The 21,148-nt window shown below is 42.9% G+C and overlaps 2 protein-coding genes across 4 annotated transcripts in view; one reads left to right on the plus strand and one right to left on the minus strand.

The window, feature by feature from the left end:
- Positions 1-3,064: 3,064 nt before the first annotated feature.
- LOC118006672 (tigger transposable element-derived protein 6) lies at positions 3,065-4,872 on the minus strand. The gene has a single exon (XM_034999406.1). The coding sequence runs from the start codon at positions 4,851-4,853 to the stop codon at positions 3,279-3,281; it is 1,575 nt and encodes a 524-aa protein (XP_034855297.1). The 5' UTR covers positions 4,854-4,872; the 3' UTR covers positions 3,065-3,278.
- Positions 4,873-8,204: 3,332 nt separating this feature from the next.
- Positions 8,205-21,148, plus strand: part of LOC118006673 (HMG domain-containing protein 3-like) — a 45,620-nt gene continuing 32,676 nt past the window's right edge. For 2 of the 3 annotated variants that reach the window (XM_034999407.1, XM_034999408.1), the window contains exons 1-5: positions 8,205-8,742; positions 11,276-11,414; positions 12,520-12,694; positions 15,712-16,209; positions 17,268-17,366. In XM_034999407.1, the coding sequence (XP_034855298.1) occupies positions 8,220-8,742; positions 11,276-11,414; positions 12,520-12,694; positions 15,712-16,209; positions 17,268-17,366 (1,434 nt within the window). In that variant the 5' untranslated portion in view covers positions 8,205-8,219. The remainder of the gene's footprint in view (positions 8,743-11,275; positions 11,415-12,519; positions 12,695-15,711; positions 16,210-17,267; positions 17,367-21,148) is intronic. The other variant, XM_034999409.1, reaches the window with a different exon arrangement.

Raw genomic sequence — 21,148 nt, forward strand, 5'->3', positions numbered from 1 at the left:
ATAGAACTTAGTCTGTGTCAGATATACATTTTTATCCTCATAACAGCTCAATTGAGGTAAGTACCTAGTTTCAGAATGTTGGCCTACAGAGTGGATTGGTGAACTGGGGCAAACTAATCCTCAATTGGGGCAGGAGGGACCAGAGAGTCAGGGAGAAGCCATGGAGGGCCTGATGAAGACAGCCAACTCAGAAGGGATATCTTCTTCTAGTTTAAAAAAACAAAAGTATCAAACAAACAAAACCCTAATGTCCCAACAGACTCGAAGGTTTAACCAGTGTAAACCAGACTGCAAAAGCTCTCTCTTTTGGATATGATTTCCATCTGTAAGGATCTAATTCATTATGATACATTAAATGAGTCAAGAATATGAAATTTTTTTTTAAAGCAAGTTTAAGCACATATTTACTGAATACTACTATGTGCAAGGCACTTAAAGCCTTTCATACCAAAGTCTTGTGTGTGTAAATCCTACAATGACTTTATGTGGAAGGAAATGGCTTAACTTTATATATGGGAATTCCTCATTATCAAAGAACAGATGATAACCTGGACTGGAATACTATTTGAGGCAATAATATTCATAGAAAAATTTGCAAATTCTTTTAAATAGCGGACAGCCCTATCCTATCCTCAAGTCATATTCTAGTAGAATCAATGCTTCATACAGCTTTAAAAAAAAGTGACACTGACACATTACATGTATATATCAATTTATACACAAATGTTTATTGAAGTGCCTATGATGTGCCCGGCACAGTGCTAGGCATCATTAAAGTTACAAAGTTCCCTGCTCCCACGGAGCTTACAGTCTAGTCAAAGAGCCACAGAACATTGACAAAAATGTAGGTGCTTAAGTGAGTGGTAGAGACAAAAAGTGCCAAGGAGTTGAGAGAAGGGTGGAGCAGGTGCTGAAGTCTTTCAAACAAGGCTGGCAAAAGAGGACTCCAGTTAGTTCCTGGAGGGCCTTATGTGCAGGGCCCACCTCGGTAGCGAGCAGGGTGAGGCATTCAAGTAAAGGCGTGCCAGCCCTCGGGTACAGAGTGAAAGAAAACGGCCTATCGGGGCGCCTGGGTGGCTCAGTCGTTAAGCATCTGCCTTCGGCTCAGGTCGTGATCCCAGGGTCCTGGGATCGAGCCCCGCATCAGGCTCCCTGCTCAGCGGGAAGCCTGCTTCTCCCTCTCCCACTCCCCCTGCTTGTGTTCCTCTCTCGCTGTATCTCTCTCTGTCAAATAAATAAAATCTTTAAAAAAAAAAAAGAAAAGAAAACGGCCCATCCAGGGGCAGCACACACGCTCAATGGTACTGAGCAAGCAAGCTGCAAATGTGGGTTGGAACCAACTCTAGAGGGGGCTAACACTCAACCGAATAATCCAGTCTTTTATATTTTTAGGCATTTGGGAGCCACCACAGACACTTGGGCAGGGGAAATGGCATGATTTCAATAGCTCTAACATTATGTGCCAAATGGACTTCAGGGGAAGAAAGGTGAGCAAAGGAATTCAAAATTGTGTCAGTAATCCTGACACAAAATGATAGCAGTAAATGTGCTGACAATGAGCAGAACCACAGGACTTAGCCAGAAGTTTTCCTCCCCTATGTGTTAAGGATTTAAAATATGTACAGTACTTTTAATTCAAAATCTACTAGTTTGTTAAGAAGAAAAATATACAAAATAAGATTTCAAAAATCCATTTAAATATGTTTTTTGTGACTGTCGTTTTGTTCAACTTGGAAGCAGTCTGTGATTCATCTGTTTTACATGTGTCTCAGTTAAATGATTACAGAAAGAAAAACAACTGAATTGCTATGGGTTTCTGAAATAACCAAAAAATTAACCTGTATGGGGGCGGAAAACTACACTACAACACTGACAGGTATTGTATGTACCTTCTAAAAATGAAACGGACACTTATCTCGCATATTAGGAACAGATACTAGGGTTATGAAGGATATTAAAAATGTCTTCTTTATAGGAGAAAAACTTTAATATAAATCTGATTATAAATTTATTTAGTTCTAGATAATTTAAAATCAACTCTGCTCTAGCAGATGTCTCTGCCAAACAAACATAAAGGAATAAAGGTGAAGTAATTTTAGCAAAGGCAAACAGTGTGCCTTCATCTTAATCACAAAGTCCAGGCTGGATTATCCACAGGTGGAATAATCCAAAGCGGGAACGATCCAAATCCTGTCACACGTGTCCTCTCTCCCACAAACTTCCCTCCCACCTTGTCTGGAAAGTGAGAGGTACACTGGGCTGTATGTTCTCTCCCGGGATTCTCTGATATATAAGGCCTCCTACGTTGCATTATATCTCCTCTTATAATGCTCCTCGTATTCCCCGGTGCCCCAGCTCCCTCTGACTAATAGGCATTACAAGCTGTGTTCACATCCTAGGCGGTTCCTGTTAATTCTTTGGGCACAGACAGATGTACCTCTACTCACTACTTGGCGAGCTGGTGCAGCATTCAAGAGAAAAGCTAAGATTCTAGAGTTACCAAATCAGCAGAAAGGAGTTAACAGATCTGGAATAAGAACTGCTAATGTTTTTTTTTTTTTCCTTTTCTTTTTTGCTAGTGAGTGGGAGTATTCGGATGGCTGGCTGAAGAGAGAAGTACTAGACTCCAGCTAGACCAGTGGTTCTCAAAGTAAGGATCCTGGACCACATTAGCATCAGCATGGCCTGGGAACTTGTTAGAAATGCAAATTTTGGGGCCCCACCTAAGATCCACTGAATCAAAACACTGGAGGTGAAGCCCAGCTATCGGGTTTTAGCAAGCCTTCCAAGTGATTCTGAAGTGAGCCAACATTTGGAAACCACTGAGCTAGACTCATTGGGAAGAAGTTGGCTCCAGACCCACAGTGTGCTTGATTTTCCTGTGGTCAATCCAGTAATTCCCAAACTTCCCTGCACATTGGAATCACCTGGGCAGTTTCACAAACTACTAATGCCTGTGCCCCATCACCATAGATTGTGATTTAATTGGTCTGGGATAAGGCCTGGGCTTTAGAAATTTATTTAAAGGTCCTCAAGAGAGCCTAAGGTGCAGACAACTTTGGAAACCATTTGATTAATCAAAAGATAACATACATATTGGTCAAATTTCATTTCCAAATTCCATTCAAGGAAGTTTCCTGATTATTTCAGAGGACTGGAATGTTGTCATTATAATATTGCTTAAAACTTAAGTTCAATATCCTATCTAAAAAAAAACAAACAAGCTTTGTCCTTGTAAACTACATTTTCTAAATTAAAAGAGGCAGTTAATGCCTACATTATTTTGTTTGGAGGAAATCTGTAATTTTGGAGTCAACAAGAGTTTGTGTCACTTTTCTCATTAAATATTCATCTATGCCATTTAGCTGTCCAAAAACAGCGTCAGGAACACCTACACAAGTGGAAAGGAACTGTCTAAGTTTCTGTACACTTGAGATGGCCTCTGTGATGGTGATTTTTGGCTGCTGTGGTAAAGATGCCTCCCCCTCCTCTTCGCTTCCAGCTTCATCTGTATTTTCACCAGCCTCCATGCCCTGGATGACCTCTGTGTCTATCTGCTCCTGAGAGATGATGAGATCATCATCTGCGGTGACGAAGTCCTGGAAATTTATTTCATTGGGGACACAGGTGGCAAGCGCCACGGAGTGCCACAACTTTTCACTGGCTGCCTCTGGGTCGCTGGCTGCCACTTCCGTGTCCGAATCTGTCAGTTCCAGAGGGATGATGCCTGCCTTCTGCCAGCATCTCACCACTGTGGACTGCTTGACTGACCACCATGCTGCAGCAATCATGTCGATGGCCTGCCTGATGTCCACTTTTTCTTGGTCCTCACTGCTGTGGAGCTTGAGGAGGATCTGTTTCAGGAGGTGGCTTCGGTAGAGCACTTTCATGGCGCGAATTATGCCGAGATTCAGTGGCTGCAGGACGGCAGTACAGTTAGAGGGCAGGTAGCCCACCTGGATCCTTTCCAAGCGTGGCAGCATGTTGTGAGCGGAGCAGTTGTCGATCAGCAGGAGGATGCGGCGTTCCGCCCGCTTCATCCTGGCATCTACTTGCATCAGCCACTCATTAAACAGCTCCTGCGTCATCCATGCCCCCTGGTTGGCTCGGTAATCACAAGGGAGGGAATGGACGTTCTTGAGACAGTGTGGGTTGGCTGACCTACCAACAATCAATGGTCTCATTTTTTCAGTCCCTGAAGCGTTGCAACAAAAGAGTGCTGTCAACCGCTGCTTTGCTTTCTTGCCCCCTCTACAATGGTCCCCTTTAGCAGCAAGCGTGTGCTGGGGAAGCAACTGGAAAAACACTCCTGTCTCGTCAGCATTAAAGATATCATCTGGGCTGTAGTCAGCAATCAGTTTTATAATTTCCCCTGCATGCCACTCGTTAACCTTATCTATTCCTAGACCATTCATTAATCTGTCACTATCCTCTCTACAGACTGCTTTCAAAGCAATTCCGTGGCGATCCCTAAATCTGTTCAGCCAGCCCACGCTTGCTTGAAAATTGTCATAGCCAAGCATGTTGGCCAAGTTTAGTGCTTTTTTCCGAATGACAGAACCAGTCACAAGAATGTTTTTGGCATGGATTTCTTGAAACCAAGCAAAAACAGCCTTATCGATGTCGTCATAGAGAGCGTTCCTCATCCTTTTCCGCTGGGGTCCTACAGATGCCTCCCGTACCTTCTCTTCAAATTTGGCACGATCCTTTAAGAATGTAGACAAGGTAGAAGGAGTGATACCAAATTCTTTTGCCACATCACCTTTCCTCTTTCCTGAGTCTACAGCTTCCACCACCTTCATTTTCTCCTCCAGGGAGAACTGCCGACGCTTCTTGTTCCCCTTGTTTGCCATATTCACAGAATGAGTGCTGGGCCACAATTACTGGGGCTGAGTGTGTTCCTCCTCTCAGCTTGTTTTGCCACAATTGTAGAAAACTGAGGAGACAAAATGTGGAGTACCTGTCAGGAACCAGAGATAATGGATTCCCCCTAAAAGATGGGTCAGATTTTTCAAAATTCTACTAGGAAATGATAATATAAGGCCAAAGTCAAGAGAAAATAGGATTCATGCTACTGACTTTTTGTAGGGATTGCTTATACAGACTCATAGAGTGTTTGAAAAAGAAGAGATCTTACAGAGAATCTAGTTCACTTAAACTTTCCGAGCTTCTGTAAAAATAATGTCTGTTCTGTCTACCGTGGGAATAGACTGAAAAAATAAATGGTGAAAGAGGTTTGCAAATAGCAGTGCACTGTATAAATGCAAGGGATTATTATCCGGCTCTTTTTATAACAGAAACTGAGGCTCAGAGAAGGGGCCTACCCAAGTTCATACAGCTCGGATTTCTTGGCTCAGAATTAGTGCCATTTCTGCAACTCCATACTCCTCCTGGATATTCCACCAAAGTGAGATCTCAAAGCTCTATCACCATTTGGCCTGGAAGGATTTTCACTGTGGGAATACGTTTCTGATAGCCACAATAGCCTCACATTCATTTAGTGTTTATAAGTGTCAAGTGGTAAGGATACAGCGATGAACACCGTCAAGGTCCCTGCCCTTATGAAATATACAATATGGTGGAGGAAGATAAACAAAAAGAGAACAGATAAATAAGGTAATTATAGAGTGTGATATGGCTGTGAAGGAAATAAACATGATCAGACAGTAGCAGTTTTGGTAACTGCCTGAGAAGACATTTATCATGAGAGTCCTCACAGGAGAGGAGAAGCTGCTGTGACCTTATGCTGTGACTGCCCCTTTGCAAGGGCTGACTCCTACTACCACATCCACACATTTATCTATCCATTCTTGCCATCCTCTATGTGCTAAGCACTGTGCTCGATGCCAGCCATCCAGAGATGGATGGAGCATAGTGCCCACCACTCAGAAACCTATCGTGGGGGGGAGGGGAAAGAAGCCTATTGGGGAAGCAGGGAAGACAAACACTAGAGTGCATGAAAACTATAAAAGAGGTTACAGAGTACTACGAACTAGAATATAGAAGTGGGGATGATCAACCGGGTGGGACATGGATGGGCAGTGCACTTCAAAGAGGAAACAGTATTGATGTTGGGCCTTAAAGTATAAACAACTAGAAGTTCATGAAACAGAAGGAAATATGTGTAAAGGCGATAAAATGCTATAGAAAACATGACGGCATGGTCAGGAAAAAAATCTTTGGAGAAGAAAACAAGAGCCAAATCATAGAGATTTTAGCTTGATCCTGGGACAAAAAGAGGCCATAGAGGTCTGTTTATTTGAAATATGTGATCAGATTTGCACTTCAGAAAGAGTCCTTTGGTTGCAAAATGGAGAACCTAAGGGGTAAAATCCAACTTCCTAAGAGGTGGCCCTAAATCTGTAGATAAAAAAGGCCATAGCCAGTTGAGGTATGTTAATTTGAATGCAAAGGGAAGCTACTGAAGGATTTTAATCGAGGAGAAAGATGACTACTATGTGAAGAATGGAATTGAAGGGTGTCAGAGAAATAGCAGGAGACTAGTTAGGAGGCTGCTGCAGGAGTCCAGATGTGAGATAATGGTGGCTTGGATTAGAGTAATAGTGGCTATGGTAAGAAGTAGTCAGTTTGGGGCTATGTTTTTGCAGATCTTGCTGATGGACTGGATGTCAGGTGCAAGAGGAGTTAAGGATAACTCCCAGATTTCTGGTGGGAGCACTGACCAATCCAATGGATGGTTGTGCCATGTAGTGAGATGGGAACCAATCGAGGAGATGGAAACCAATTACTGAAGATCTACTCCATAAACTTGTTACTTTACATGCTTAATACAGCTTAAATATGGCAGGACTTGGAATCAAATCCAGGGAACTCAGCACAAAGCCAGTGTTCTGAACGCTATAGCGTACTATATACCTTGTTCTGGGAGAGGCGACATGGAAAGAGAATGAAGAGCCAAGCCATAAAAAAAAAAAAAAAAAAAAAAAGATCTTGCCATTTGCAGTCAAATGCTCTACCACTGAGCTATACCCCCTTGATCTTGCCATTTGCAACGATGTGGATGGATCTAGAGGGTATTATGCTAAGCGAAATAGGTCAATCAGAGAAACACAAGTATCATATGATCTCACCGATATGAGGAATGTGAGAAACAAGACAGAGGATCATAGGGGAAGGGAGGGAAAAATGAAACAAGACAAAACCATAGAGGGAGACAAACCTTAAGAGACTTTTAATCTCAGGAAACAAACTGAGGGTTGCTGGAGAGGTGGGGGGTGGGAGGGATGGGGTGGCTGGGTGATAGACATTGGGGAGGGTATGTGCTATGGTGAGCGCTGTGAATTGTGTAAGACTGATGAATCACAGACCTGTACCCCTGAAACAGATAATACATTATATGTTAATTAAAAAATTTTTAAAAAAGTTTAAGAAAAAGAACCAAGCCAAAGTCTTGTAGGTCAAGCTAAGTTTGAATTTTATTCTAACTGAACGAAAAGAGACTAGAAGGTTTTAAGCAGGGAGTGACTGATTCAGTTACAGTGCAAAAAGATCAATCTGCCTGTTGTGTGGAGAATAGATTGCAGAGCGACAAGAGGGGAGGTGGGAAAAACGGCATCAGTCCAGGAGGAGATAATGGTGACTAGGAGGTTCGTGACAGTGGTACATGGAGAAAAGTATGCAGATTGGAAATACATCTGCAAGACAGTGAGGGTCGTGCAAGGACTTGTACAAATGTGGAACAATCTGTGACACTGGCGGGAAAAAGTATACTATTCTTGTCCGATTCCAGAGCCTCTCCACTTGGTCATTCAGCTCAGTTTGAATCACTCCAGGAACTCACTACCATAACTGTGTGGGGGACGGTGGGAAGGACGCATTGGGTGAGGAGAACGGCTTGATCCGGCACTAAGAAGAACCCTATCCTGAACAAGCGGGGACAGACTGGGCAGGGCTGGGGTCAGGCCTTGAACACTGTGCTGAGAGGGTGGTGCTGGGGCTCCCCACGGCCCGACGTGGCTGTGAGAGTTCAGGCGGGGCCTCGACCTCTCACGCTCGGCACAGCCCCGCCCCAGTTACCTGAGCGCCCTACGGCAATGCCCCGGGGCTAAGCGGCCCGGGCGTCCCACCGCGGGCGGCCGCAGCTTCCTCCTCCTCCCGGAACCTCTAGCCGGAAACAGTCCGTCCGCCTTATCAGCCCCCTCTAAGCATCTAAGCTGTTCCTATGAGCCCGCCCCTCGACCAGGGCTGGACTGTTGCGCATGCGCAGAGAGACGCACGCAGTCACGCGCAGCCGGCCGCTTCCGGTGCGCCGCGAGGGCCGCCGGGAAGGGTCTCCCTGGCGATCTGAGGTGTGCTGGTGCTGCTGCCGCCGCCGCCGAACCGGTGCTGCGGCGACGACCGCGTCCCTGCTGTCTTCTTCGGGCTCCCCGGGGCTTGACCCCCGGGGCCCTCGGCAGGCGTCGGTGAAGAGCCTGCGGAGCGAACCTGTGCTCCCATACCCGCCCTCCACGACCCTATATCGCGACTCCGAAAAGGGGGAGCGAGAGGAGCTGTCGCGACTCCGCGCCGTGTGTCGCCGGGCGGGGCCGCGGGGCCGGGGCTCCTCCAGCCCCCGGGATGCGCGCGCGAGCCCTCGCCTCCACTTCCTTGTTGCCGCTGTCACGACTGGAGCCGCCTCTCGCCGACAGCGGGGAGCGCGAGTGCGCCGGCCAGCCCCCTCGTCGAGCCCCCGGCCCGGGCGCCTCCGGGAATGTGAGCCGCGCGGCTCGCGCGCTCCTCCGGGTAAGTCCCGCCCTCGAGCGCCTCGCTGCACCGTGCCGCGGACATGCTGGGCGACCTCGAGCCGAGTGCTGGGGCTCTCTGAGCCCTGTTGTCCCTTCCACAAAGTAGGACCAGTAAGCCTTAGTCTTCTACTCCCGCCTTCGGTACGTTTGGGACATCTAAGAGCGAGAGAGGGGAATGAACTAGCCCAAAGGCAAGCCGGGGCCCCTAGCCGAACCGTCAAAGGCCATCTCATGAGGTTTTGAGGAGCATCTGATGGAACAGTGAAAGTGGCTCAGATTTCAAGTACTGCCCTTAATCCTGTTTTACAGATGAGGAAACTGAGGCTTAGAGTACGTAGGGTGCTCAAGGTCATAGAGCTCTATGCGGGTGCTATAAAAATGTGTAACTTGGTCCTGATCTTTTGCTTTCCACAAAAGCCCTTGGTTTTAACCTTTATATTATTCTGCATTTTTTGGCATTGCTGTACTGAGGCCTAGGGTCTGAAAATAATCTTGGACCCAGGCTTAAAATGGGGTATTCAAGCGAGCAGAAACCCTGGGTAGTCTCTTCCTGCCCCACCCCAAGGTGGTTGTAATGGCTCTGCTTCCTAAATTGTTTTGCTCTGGGTGCTAAAACCCTATATGTCATTCTTTACAGATCCTCTTCTTGCAGTTACTGCTTCTCTGCAAGACTCTCAAGGACTGAGAAGTCAATTATTAAGGGTAAAAAAAGCATAGTACCCACATAGTCTTGATTTTAATTCTAGCTACCCTTATTCTGTGAAGGTGCTGGCCTATTACCAAATCAAGTTGTGGGTTATGTTCTCTTGGTTGTGCTGTGACAGAATGCAGGGTTTATTTGTTTTAATGGGAAGGGAAATCATTAGAGATGACACAGAACAAGAAACCTTAGGAATAAAGTGTTTTTAACTGGGGACTATCCTTAAAATTATAGGTGACATATTGCTTGTCTGCGTTTTCTAGGGGAGGGGTTTTTAGCTTTCACAACATTCTCAAAGGTATTCTTGCCTCCCCCAAATTTAGGAGCTACTGATTTCAGCCTTTTCATCTCACGTGAGGAACAATTGAAATTCAGGATGTAGTATAGACTTGTCTGAGATCACATGGTTAGAGTTGAGCCTTGGAGCCAGATCTCCTGACTTGATCTTTTTCTCATTATACCTTAACCAGATACCTCATCAGTTGTAGAGTGAGGTTTAAATGAGATGTGAGTGGGTCTGTAATACAAAGATCTGTCTTCCCAGAATCCTAAGTTCTTTTCTGACAAATTTTCAAGAGCAACTACAGTATATCATTTCTGTCTCATAAAATTGAAGTGGTTTCTGGAAACCTTTCGTCCTCCAAGGATTGAGTCTTTTGGGTAAAACTCCAACTAAGAACGTGGTCACAAATAGTGGCCGCTCCTCTTGAACTAGTCATTCAGGTTTTTTTATGCCTTCCTTTTCCTAGGAAAAGCTGTTAATAGATTTTCTGTTTTTTTAGGCCAGGGAGTTAATGTTGGTCTGTCAGATTACTGTTCAGACCTAAGCTGTCCAATACTATAGCCACTAGCCATATGTGGCTAATTTAAATTAATTACAATTAAACAAAACAAAATTCGGTTCCTCAATCACACTAGCCATATTTCAGGCGCTTAATAGCCATATTGGAGAGTGCACATATAGAACGTTTCCATCATTGCAGAAAGTTCATTGAACAGTGCTGGGGAAATGGGGAGCAGTGTAGTATAAAAAAAAGTTGATTTTGAATGAAAAAAATCTTTCAAGTCCCTGTTTGGTTGTGGTGGTTGTGGTTAGGCTGATCATTAAGCATTTCAGCTGTAGATCTTTAATCTTTACTAATAAACCGTTTCCTTTGCATAGCACTTGACTATTCTCAAATAGAGTTGTATCTGTGGTATTCTTTGGGCCTTATCACTATAAATCTGTAGTAAGGTGGGTGAGACATCTATCTTTTCATATGTGAAAAAATTTGAACCTGAAATAGCTAAAGGACCTGCTCAAAGTCACAGAAGCTAGCAGGGTGTAAAAAAATCTCTTACATACAGGCATTTACTGTGTGTCTGAATGAATAACTGAATGAATCAATGAAGCAGTTCGCTTAAGGTACTGAAACATGAGAGAAGGTCCAGAACTTATGACTACTGGCCAAATATTCTTTTCACTTTTTACCATATGGAATTGTTGTAATGTGGGGCTGATCTTTTGAGTTGAAGAATTATTATATCCCAGGAGTGTATATAAGCAAATGAGTTGTCAAAGCTAGTGATCCTGGGTCAGAGGAATCACCTGGGGCACTTGTTAAGCATACAGATTTCCATACCCTCTGGAGATTCTGATTCAGAAGAGCTGAGGTGGAACCCTGGGATCTGTATATTTATTAAGTACCCCCAGTGCTGCTTAGGATCTGCTGAGTTTGGGAAATGACTGAACCTTGAGGCCCTGGCAGAGATAGGGGATCATTGGATCAAGTGGCTGCCGTCCTCTTTAGGATGGATTCTTGAAACCTGTTTGTGTTTGACTTTCCTCTAGCCATGGATGCATCATATGATGGTACTGAGGTAACTGTCGTGATGGAGGAAATTGAGGAAGCCTACTGTTATACCTCCCCTGGGCCACCCAAGAAGAAGAAAAAGTATAAAATACATGGAGAGAAGGCCAAGAAACCCAGGTTAGCTAACACCTTTCGGTAGCTGGCATTTAGAAACACAAACTGCTTGGGAAACTGTGTTGAGGAAGATTTTAGGCTGCGTCCAGATTCATTGAGAGTGTCGTGTCTATTGTTGAAGTCTCTGGATGGGCAGTGGTGTTGTGGGGAGAGGGAGATGGGGAATAGGAAGTGGTAGGTTGATACTAGCAGTTGCCATTCCTGGCTGGATCTTGATCATGTTTTCAGGCTGTCATATGAGATTGTACCATACAAATGGTGGAAGCTATGTACAAATGAAGTATGTTATTTATTATTAACGTTATCGATATTTAAGCACTTAAAATAGGGAATTAATAAAAAGATAGAATTATAATAGTACCAATGATATCTATAAAGATTATCCATGTTATAGCTCTAATCTCCCTCTTAACTGAACACTCCAAAACTTCTTGTTGAGGTTACCACTTTTGGGTTACTTTGGTAGTTAATTTACTTCCCTTTCTCAGCTCTGGGGAGGTGCTGTTGGCCAATGAGATGACCAGAGGCTGTGTGGAGGAGTAAAGCATGTGGGTGATAACCAGACTGTGATTAGCCCCCTAAGTAACCTTTCCCTGAGAGTGGGATGACAGTGCACCTATAGATCTTTGCTCATATTTGCCTATAGAGCCAATCCTTCTTATAGAAAAAGTGGTCCATGGAAAAGTAAGTCAGACAAGCTTTTGCTTCCAGGTTTCTGGAGGGAGAAACCTGTACATCATCTGGGGCTGTTATTTATGTATATATGTATTTATGTTTTAAAGATTTTATTAGAGTGTGCGAGAGAGCGATCACAAACGGGGGAGGGTAGAGGGAGAAGCAGACTCCCTGCTGAACAGGGAGTTCAGCCCGATGAGGGATTCGATCATCCTGGGACGGTCTGGGACCGAAGATCATGCAGATGCTTAACCGATTGAGCCACCCAGGTGCCCTGGGGCTGTTATTTAAATGTTTGTTTGCTTCAGTTCCTATTTAGATAAATGCTTTGAAATCAAAAGCTCGGTTTTTGCCTCTTTACTCTCAAACCCTGACACTGTACTATTTACTGGTTGAATGAGGGAAAACCTTAAGAAGTCATTGCTTCCTGTAGGTCGGCTTACCTTCTATACTATTACGACATCTACTTGAAAGTGCAGCAGGAACTCCCCCACCTCCCTCAGTCTGAGATCAATAAGAAGATTAGTGAAAGTTGGAGGCTCCTCAGCGTGGCCGAGAGGAGTTACTACCTGGAGAAAGCCAAATTAGAGAAAGAAGGTTTGGATCCTGTAAGTAATTTTTTTCCCCAACTAATTTCTCCATTGCGTCAGTGGTGAAGGCCTTGGGAAGACCCCACACCCTGTTCTCCTGTTTCCTTTTCTTTTCTTAGGAAAACTTTGAGTTGAGTCAGTTTTATCATTCTTTTTTTTTATAGAATCCAGCCTGCTGGGTTTTTTTTTTTTTTTTTAAGATTTTATTTATTTTTATTTGAGAGAGAGGGAGTACATGAGAGGGGGGAGGGTCAGAGGGAGAAGCAGACCCCCTGCCGAGCAGGGAGCCCGATGCGGGACTCGATCCAGGGACTCCAGGATCATGACCTGAGCCGAAGGCAGTCGCTTAACTGACTGAGCCACCCAGGCGCCCCAGTTTTATCATTCTTAATGTAGTAGTTTGTAAGGCATTTCTCCTGCACCCCATCAGTTTTCACCTTACTAATGGAAGGTAATGAATACGTGTTATACTGATTGCTGTCAGTTATAACATAATCAGCAATTGGGCTGGTGAGTTTGGAAGTAGATACAGCTGCCTTGTATGTGTCACATTCTTCTGTTAACACTGGTGGTTGTGCACTATGCCAGAAGCAGAACATGATGGAGGAGACAGGCTTGAATTAAAGAATGCATAAGGACGTGTTCTAGTTTGTGTCTGTCAGCCATTTTGTATTTCTAGTTCACAATAACAGAACACTGACACCTGTTAATACTCCTAGTTTTTTGTTAAACTGAAATTCCTGCAGGAAAAATAACCTTGTTATTGCAAGGTTAACCTTAACTCCTTTTTTCAATTGAAACATTGTCTCTGATTTCTTCTTTGATAATGTAGAGCAAAGGTTCTTTAGGCATACAACAGCTATGTTACAGCAGAAGAGGTTGTGTTTTCCTTAGTGGAGGCCATCTGCCACTGCCATTTAGATTATTTTGCCCTTATTGGCTTGGCATTCCTCTTTCCGGAAGAGTTTTGTGTTATCTAAAGTCTTGGAGATACCAGTCTGTACCCCCTCCTTTTTAAATTTTTTTTATTTTTTAATTTTTTTCAAAGGTTATTTATTTGTCAGAGAGAGATAGCCACGCACAAGCAGGGGGAGCGGCAGGCAGAGGGAGAAGCAGGCTCCCTGCTGAGCAAGGAGCCCGATACAGGACTCGATCCCAGGACCCTGGGATCATGACCTGAGCCGAAGGCAGACGCTTAACTGACTGAGCCACCCAGGCGTCCCAAAACATTTTTTAAATAAATCATCCTCAATGATTTTTTTCTTATCCATGTGGGACTTTATATCTACCATCATCTCTACTATTACTATCAAGAACATGAATGGATTAGCTCTGATATTAACTAGCTGTGACCTTGGAAGAATCACTTAACCTTTGAGTCTTGGTTTCCTCGTTCATAAAGCGGGGAATAATAGTATCTACTCATAGTGTTTAAATTAGATAATATAAAGCATCCAGCTGAGTCATTGGCACATACTGCCTTGGTCAGTAAATATCACTCTTTAGTAGGTTAAGTGTCTAGTGACCATATAATAAGAAAAGGTGGTATTTAATGAGCATCTGAATGTGCCAAGACTGAGTAAGGCTTTGGGTGCTGTGTTAGACCTCTCCGAGATTGCCTGGTATGAAAGCAAGACCCTCCTGCCTTCATACTTTGGGAGCCTGTCAGAGACCTTGTGGCATTCTGGCTTCTCGGCAGCCCTTCCAGTCTCTTGCTAAGTGGCAAAGCCCGTGGTTCCAGTGTCATCTAGCTCTCCCTGGTGTCTAGATGCCTGGATTTGTTGATTAAGTCCAGATCATTCTATGCATTTACTACATTTAATCTTGTTCTAACCTGTCTGCTTCAAAGGGTGACTTGAGAATGTCATTTCTCCATTATCTCTCCAGTAAAGGCTCCAGAAAAGATTTGACCTGCTTTTATGTTTCGTCTGAGTGCTTCTTTCAACTTTCATCTCTGAGTGCTTCCTGTGTACCTTAAGTAGTCTCATTGACTTCTTGCTTTTGATGTACTTAAGGATCCTTTTGTAATGGACTTAGTGTTCCTTTTAAAAGATGCATCTGAAATTATTTCCATTTAATTTCAGTTCTCACTTAACTGTTGACTTTGAACTTTTCTGTTTTTCTTATTAGGTAACTTGCAGTTTAATTTGAAAAAGTAAAACAAAAGTACCTTTTTCTTGGCCATGAACGGTTTTGCTTCTAGTACCTGGTTTCGTTGCTCCTTGGAAGACCTGGCTTGGAGTCTTTACTACTTACTAGTTTTATGTTTGGGGGAAGTTTACCTCCCTGAGCTTCAGTAGGAACAATAATAATACCCAACCTAATAGTGTTGTTAATGTTAAGGTCAGGAAAGTATTTTCTGAACGTTAAGTTCCCAGTCAGTGTTAATATTTATATCCCCCCACTGCTGCCCCCAGTATAGTCAGGTTCTTGTCAGATATTCCCATCCATGCATACTTTCTCTCATGAAGTGATCGGTTCATCCTCTGTTTTGTAAGTCTAGGAGAAACCAGTGTTACCAGAGTCCTTGCTTGCTGCCTTGAGTTCCATTTTGGCTTGTTGACTTGTATTTTGTGCTTTTTGGGGTTTTACTGAACATTATACATTCTAGTTTTTAAATCTTCTGCTACTTTGCAATCCAATGTATCAGAGCTGGAAAGGAACTCACAAATAGCTAAATTCGGATAGGGCAGCAAGACCTAAAAATTGGGAAGTATTTGCTCAGGACTGCAGATCTGGGATTTCAGCTCACAGTTTCAAATGCCAAGATAAGTGCCCTTTCCAGAGTCTGATCCCTGTTACCTATTTCCTGTGTGATTGAGCAAGTAAGCTACATGGGCTAAAGTGTGATTCAGAGGAGGACGACATTGCCCTTGACAGAGGCTGACCCTCTCGAAGTCTTAGGTCAAGAGAGGAGTCTTTATGGTCCCTTTTGCAGAAAACAATCCAAAAAACGAAAAAAATAACAAATGTGCATGTGGTCTCACACCATTTATCTCTGCTTGTCTCCCCTTCCCCGGCTTCCCGGTCCTCAGAACTCCAAGCTCTCTGCACTGACTGCTGTGGTTCCGGACATCCCAGGTTTCCGCAAGATCCTCCCCCGCTCAGATTACATCATCATCCCCAAGAGCAGCCTGCAGGAGGACCGCAACTGCCCTCAGCTAGAGCTTTGTGTGGCCCAGAACCAGATGTCTCCTAAAGGACCATCGCTTGTGTCCAGCACTGCCCCGGAGGCAGTGCCCAGCCATGCAGGCGTGGCAGAGCAGTGCCTGGCTGTGGAGGCCCTAGCTGAGGAGGTGGGAGCCCTTGCCCAGCCGGGTGCCGTACAAGAGATCGCCACCTCAGAGATCCTCAGCCAGGATGTGCTCCTGGAGGAGGCTTCCCTGGAGGTAGGGGAGAGCCACCAACCATACCAGACAAGCCTGGTAATTGAAGAGACCTTAGTGAACGGCTCACCAGACCTCCCTGCTGGAAGCCTGGCCGTGCCCCACCCCCAGGTTGGGGAGAGCATGTCAGTGGTAACTGTCATGAGGGTGAGTGACTTTGGTACTTACGTCTCTGTTGCTTTATCTGGAGTTACTACAAAGGCAGCTAGCACCATGCAGTGGAATTAAGAGTACTGGTGTGGACTTCTAGTAGGACTGCAGTTCTCTTGAACCTTTTTCCCTTGGGCTTGCTTACTTTAAAGTTCTCCTCAGTTTCTTAGGCACTCTTATCAACTCCTCTTGCCCAGCATAGCCAGGACTTTCTTCACATGAGAGAGTACATGAGATACATTAATAGCATTTAAATGATACGGGCTATCCATGAATCAAAGCCGGAATCGCTCAAGCTGTTAGGATTTTATGTTCCCTGAAGATTGTTTCAGCAAACACAATGGCACCTTGAACTGTTTAGGAGAATTTTCAAGTGGTCTTCCTGGGCGCAGAGTGGGTAGGAAAAAGGAAGCTGTCTTCAAGGCCAGCTTGATAGGACTTAGAAGTAAGAGAGAAGTCTCTCCAGTGGTGTAAGTCCAGCCATGCCCAGTTGACGGGAAGAGCAGCTCAGTGATCCCCTGGAAGCGGGGGAGCCACCACCATGCCCTCTATTACTCTGGGTAGTGTGGCATCCTCAGAGTAGGAGTTCTGCTCAGGCCAAGAGGAATGTAGGATGGTCTGGTTGTATGAGAGCAGGTAGCCCCTTGCAAAGGACTCTATGGTGGGCCTAAATCCATTTTTTTGTTTGTTGCCTCAGGGCTGTTTATGATAATGAAGCATGCCACCTGCCTGGTTTAGGCAGATCAATAGGATGTTAAAAACACTTGACAGGGTCAGAATGGTTGGGTTCTTTCACTCACCGCTTATCTGATCTTCAGAGTCCTAAGTCTCCTGGGACCTCCGTTTTCTCATCTGTAAAATGAGGATAGCACGTTCTCTGTGGTAAAAGTTTTCTGTATCTTTTTTTTGTTTTAAAGTTTTGAGATAATTGTAGATCCATTTTTTTGGATAAGCACACTGCTGTGGTTATTGGAGTTGTGGGTGTTGTGGTTGTGGGTGGCCCTGGCTATTCATTCCATCTCAGTAAAACTGTCCTTCTCTCCATGTGCCCACAGGATTCCAATGAGAGTAGCTCCTCTGTGCCAGCCACGCAGTTCATCATGTTGCCTCTTCCTGCCTACTCAGTTGTGGAGAACCCCACCTCCATCAAACTGGTCAGTGTGTGGGGAGTTAATGGAGATCAGGGCTCCGTAAGAATTCTCTTCCAGGTAGTTTTCTAAGTCTTAATAACGTTAAGACAGTAGGACTGTCCAAGGTCTCAAATTATCTGCTCTCCAGGTATTCTTTACTGGGGATAGGGGTGTAGGGGGAGGGTCTTTGAATGGAGCTCTGCAGGATCCTTAAACTCCTCAAGGTACATAAAACTTTTCTCTTTAAGAGCATTTACCTGGGATAGGTTCAGTGCCTCTAATCAAATTTTCAGAAGCATACATGATTTAGAAAAATTGAGGGCCATTGATTTGATTCAATTTTATTATTTGTACATATTACAGAAAAAGCCTAGAGAAGAGAAAGGACTTGTTCTCTGTATGATTCAGAGCCACTGGGCTGCGAAACAAGCCAGAACCAGGACCCTGGTCTTTTGATTATCAGTTAATGGTTTTTCCATCACATACTGCAGTATCTGGGCTGAGATTTATCCTTAAATAGTTCATGGGTTTTTTTTTTTATACTAATGTAAATGGTAGTTCAAAACTTTTTTCAATACCTGATTGTTCACTAGTAATATAACATAGTTGATTTTTTTGCATATTAAACTTATATTCTGCAACTTTGTTAAACTCATGTATTCTGGTAGCCTTTTTGTAGTTTCTCTTGCATTTTCTACATAGATGACTGTGTTGTCTGTGAATAAAGGTAGTTTTATTTCTTCCTTTCTGATTTGGATTCCTTATTTCTTAATACACTGTCTGGGACCTCCAGTATAATATTGACTAGAAATGGTGAGAGCAGATATCTTTGTTTTGTTCCTCATCTTAGGAGGAAAGCCCTCAGTCTTTCACCATTAGGTGTAATATTAGCTATAGGTTTTTTGTAGGTGCCCTCTTTAAGTTTAGGAAGTTCTCTTATATTCCTAATTTGCTGGGAGCTTTTATCAGGAATGGATGTTGGATTTTGTCAAGTGTTTTTCCTAGGTCTGTTGAGATGGTTGTAGGAATTTTCCAGTTTGTTAATGTGGTTAATTTCATTGTTTTCAAATGTTAAACCAATCCTGCATTGTTGGAATAAACCCCACTTGGCAATCATGTATTATCTTTCTAGTATATTGTTGGATTTGATTTGCTGAAACTTTGCTCAGGAATTTTGTGTCTATATTCATGAGGTCTCTAATTTTCTTGTATAGTGTTTGGTTTTAGTATCAGGGTAATGTTTATCTAATAGAGTTAGGAAATACTTTTTCTTCTTCATCTTCCAGGAAGAGTTTGTGTGGTATTGGTATTAATTTCTTCCTTAAATGTTTGGTAATTGCCAGTGAGGTCAATCTGGGCCTGGAGATTTCTTTGTGGGATGATTTTTAATTGCAAGTCCACAATTTTTAAAATATGTATAGGACTATTTAGATTATTTTAAAATAATTTTAGATTATTTAGATTTAGGTTATTTTTGAGTGAGCTTTGGTAGTAGTTTGTCTTTCAGGGAATTTGTCCATCTCATCTAAGTTGTCAAATTTATTGACGTAAAATTGTTCAGAACATTCCCTTACTCTTTTTTTAAAAAACTGGTAAAATATGCATAACATAAAATTTACCATTTTAACCATTATTAAGTGTACAATTCAGGGTCGTTAAGTATATTCAGTGTTGTGGAGTCATTGCCAGTACCTATTTCCAGAAGTTTTCATCATCCCAGACAGAAACCTTGTGCCCATTAAACAATAACTCCATTCTTCCCTCCCCCAGCCCCTGGTAACCTCTGTTTTATTTTCCATCTCTGAATTTGCATATTTTAGGTACCTCATAAAACGGAATCATGCAAATATTGTCCTTATGATCTCATTTTTTTCACTTAGCAGGTTTCAGGGTTCAGCTATCTTGTACCATGTATCAGAATTTCATTCCTTTTTATGGCTGAATAATAATCCATTGTGTGTATAGCCTACATTTTGTTTATCCATTCATAGACATTGGTGGACATTTAGTTTGTTTTCACCTTTGGGCTGTTCTGAATATTGCTGCTATGAACTTTAGTAGATACATGTCTGTTTGAGCCCCTGATTTCAGTTTTTTGGGGGGATATACCTGAGTGGAATTGCTGGATCATATGGTAATTCTGTGTTTAAAATTCTGAGGCATGCCTATTCTTTAATATCTGTAGACTTTAGTGATTTTACCTGTCTCATCACTGATAGTGGTAATTTGGGTGTCCTTTCTGTTTTTCCTGACAAGCCTGGCTAGAGGTTATCAATTGTATTGACCTTTGAAGAACCAGGTTTTGGTTTCATTGATTTTCTCTATTGTTTTTCTGTGTTGTATTTCACTGATACTAGCCCAGATCTTTATCTTTCTTCTGCTTACTTTGGGCTTAATTTATTCTTTTCTAGTTTCTTAAGATTAAGATAGAAGCTGAGTCATTGATCTGAGACCTTTCTTTCCTAATACAGCTGCTTAGTGCTATAAATTTCCCTCTAAGGACTACTTTGGGGGGTGCCTGGGTGGCTCAGTTGGTTAAACGACTGCCTTCAGCTCAGGTCATAATCCCGGAGTACCGGGATCGAGTCCCGCATCGGGCTCTCTGCACACGGCGCGGAGTCTGCTTCTCCCTCTGACCCTACCCCCTCTTGTACTCTCTCTCTCACTCTCTCAAATAAATAAAATAAAATCTTTAAAAAAAAAAAGGACTACTTTGGTGGCATCCCACAAATTTTGATATGGTATGTTTTTATTTTTATTTTGTTCAGAATACTTTCTGATTTATTCTTTGACCCGTAAGTTACTTAAAAGTACATTATTTGCTTTCCAAATATTTGGGATTTTCCAGATATCTTCCTTTTATTGATTTCTGATTTAATTCCGTTATAGTCAGAACTTTGTAGTTTATAAGACTTGAATCCTCTTAAATTTATTAAAACTTATTTTATGGCCCAAAATATGATTTGTCTTGGTAAATGTTCTGTGTGCACCTGAAAAGAATGTGTCTTCTGTTGAGTTAGAGTGTTCTATGTGTGTCAGGTTAGGTCAGGTTGATTGATAGTGGTCAGCTCTTTTATATCCTGACTGATTTTCTGTCTGCTTGTTCTGTCAGTTATTGAGAGAAGGCATTACCTGTCACTATAAATAGTATTTGTATTCTCTGTTATTAGTTTTTGTGTCATGTGTTTTGACTCTGTTATTAAGTATTTAAACATTTAAGATGATTATATCTTCTTCTTCTTTTTTTTTTTTTTTAAAGATTTTATTTATTTGAGAGCAGGGGCAGGGGCAGAGGAAGAGGGAGAAGCAGATTCCCGTTGGGCAGGGAGCCCAGCACGCAGGACCCTGAGATCATGACCTGAGCTGAAGGCAGACGCTTAACCATTTGAGCCACCCAGACATCCCAGGATTGTTATGTCTTCTTGATGAATTGGCCCCTTTATTGTTATGAAATGACCTTCTTTATCTCTGGCAGTATTGTCTGCTATGAAATTTACTTTGATAATGAGCTTTCTTTTGATTATTATTATTAGGAAGTTATTTTTTTTCCCAGCATTTTACTTTTAACCTATTTATCTTTATATTTAAGGTACTTTTTTTGTAGGTGGTATATAGTTTGGATCTAAGAGCAAGACCTATGTGACAATCTCTATTTTTAATTGCGGTATTTAGGCCGTATACATTTAACGTATAAATGTGTAGTTAGGTTTAGATCTGTCATTTTACTCTTTGTTTTCTTTTTGTCCTGTGTTATTTTGCTTTCTGTTGAATTGAATATTTCTTATGAATTCATTTTATTTCTCTTA

The sequence above is a fragment of the Mirounga leonina genome, unplaced genomic scaffold (genome assembly GCF_011800145.1).
Source record: "Mirounga leonina isolate KUSES-001 unplaced genomic scaffold, KU_Mleo_1.0 Mir_98, whole genome shotgun sequence".
In the NCBI taxonomy this organism is placed as follows: Eukaryota; Metazoa; Chordata; class Mammalia; order Carnivora; family Phocidae; genus Mirounga; species Mirounga leonina.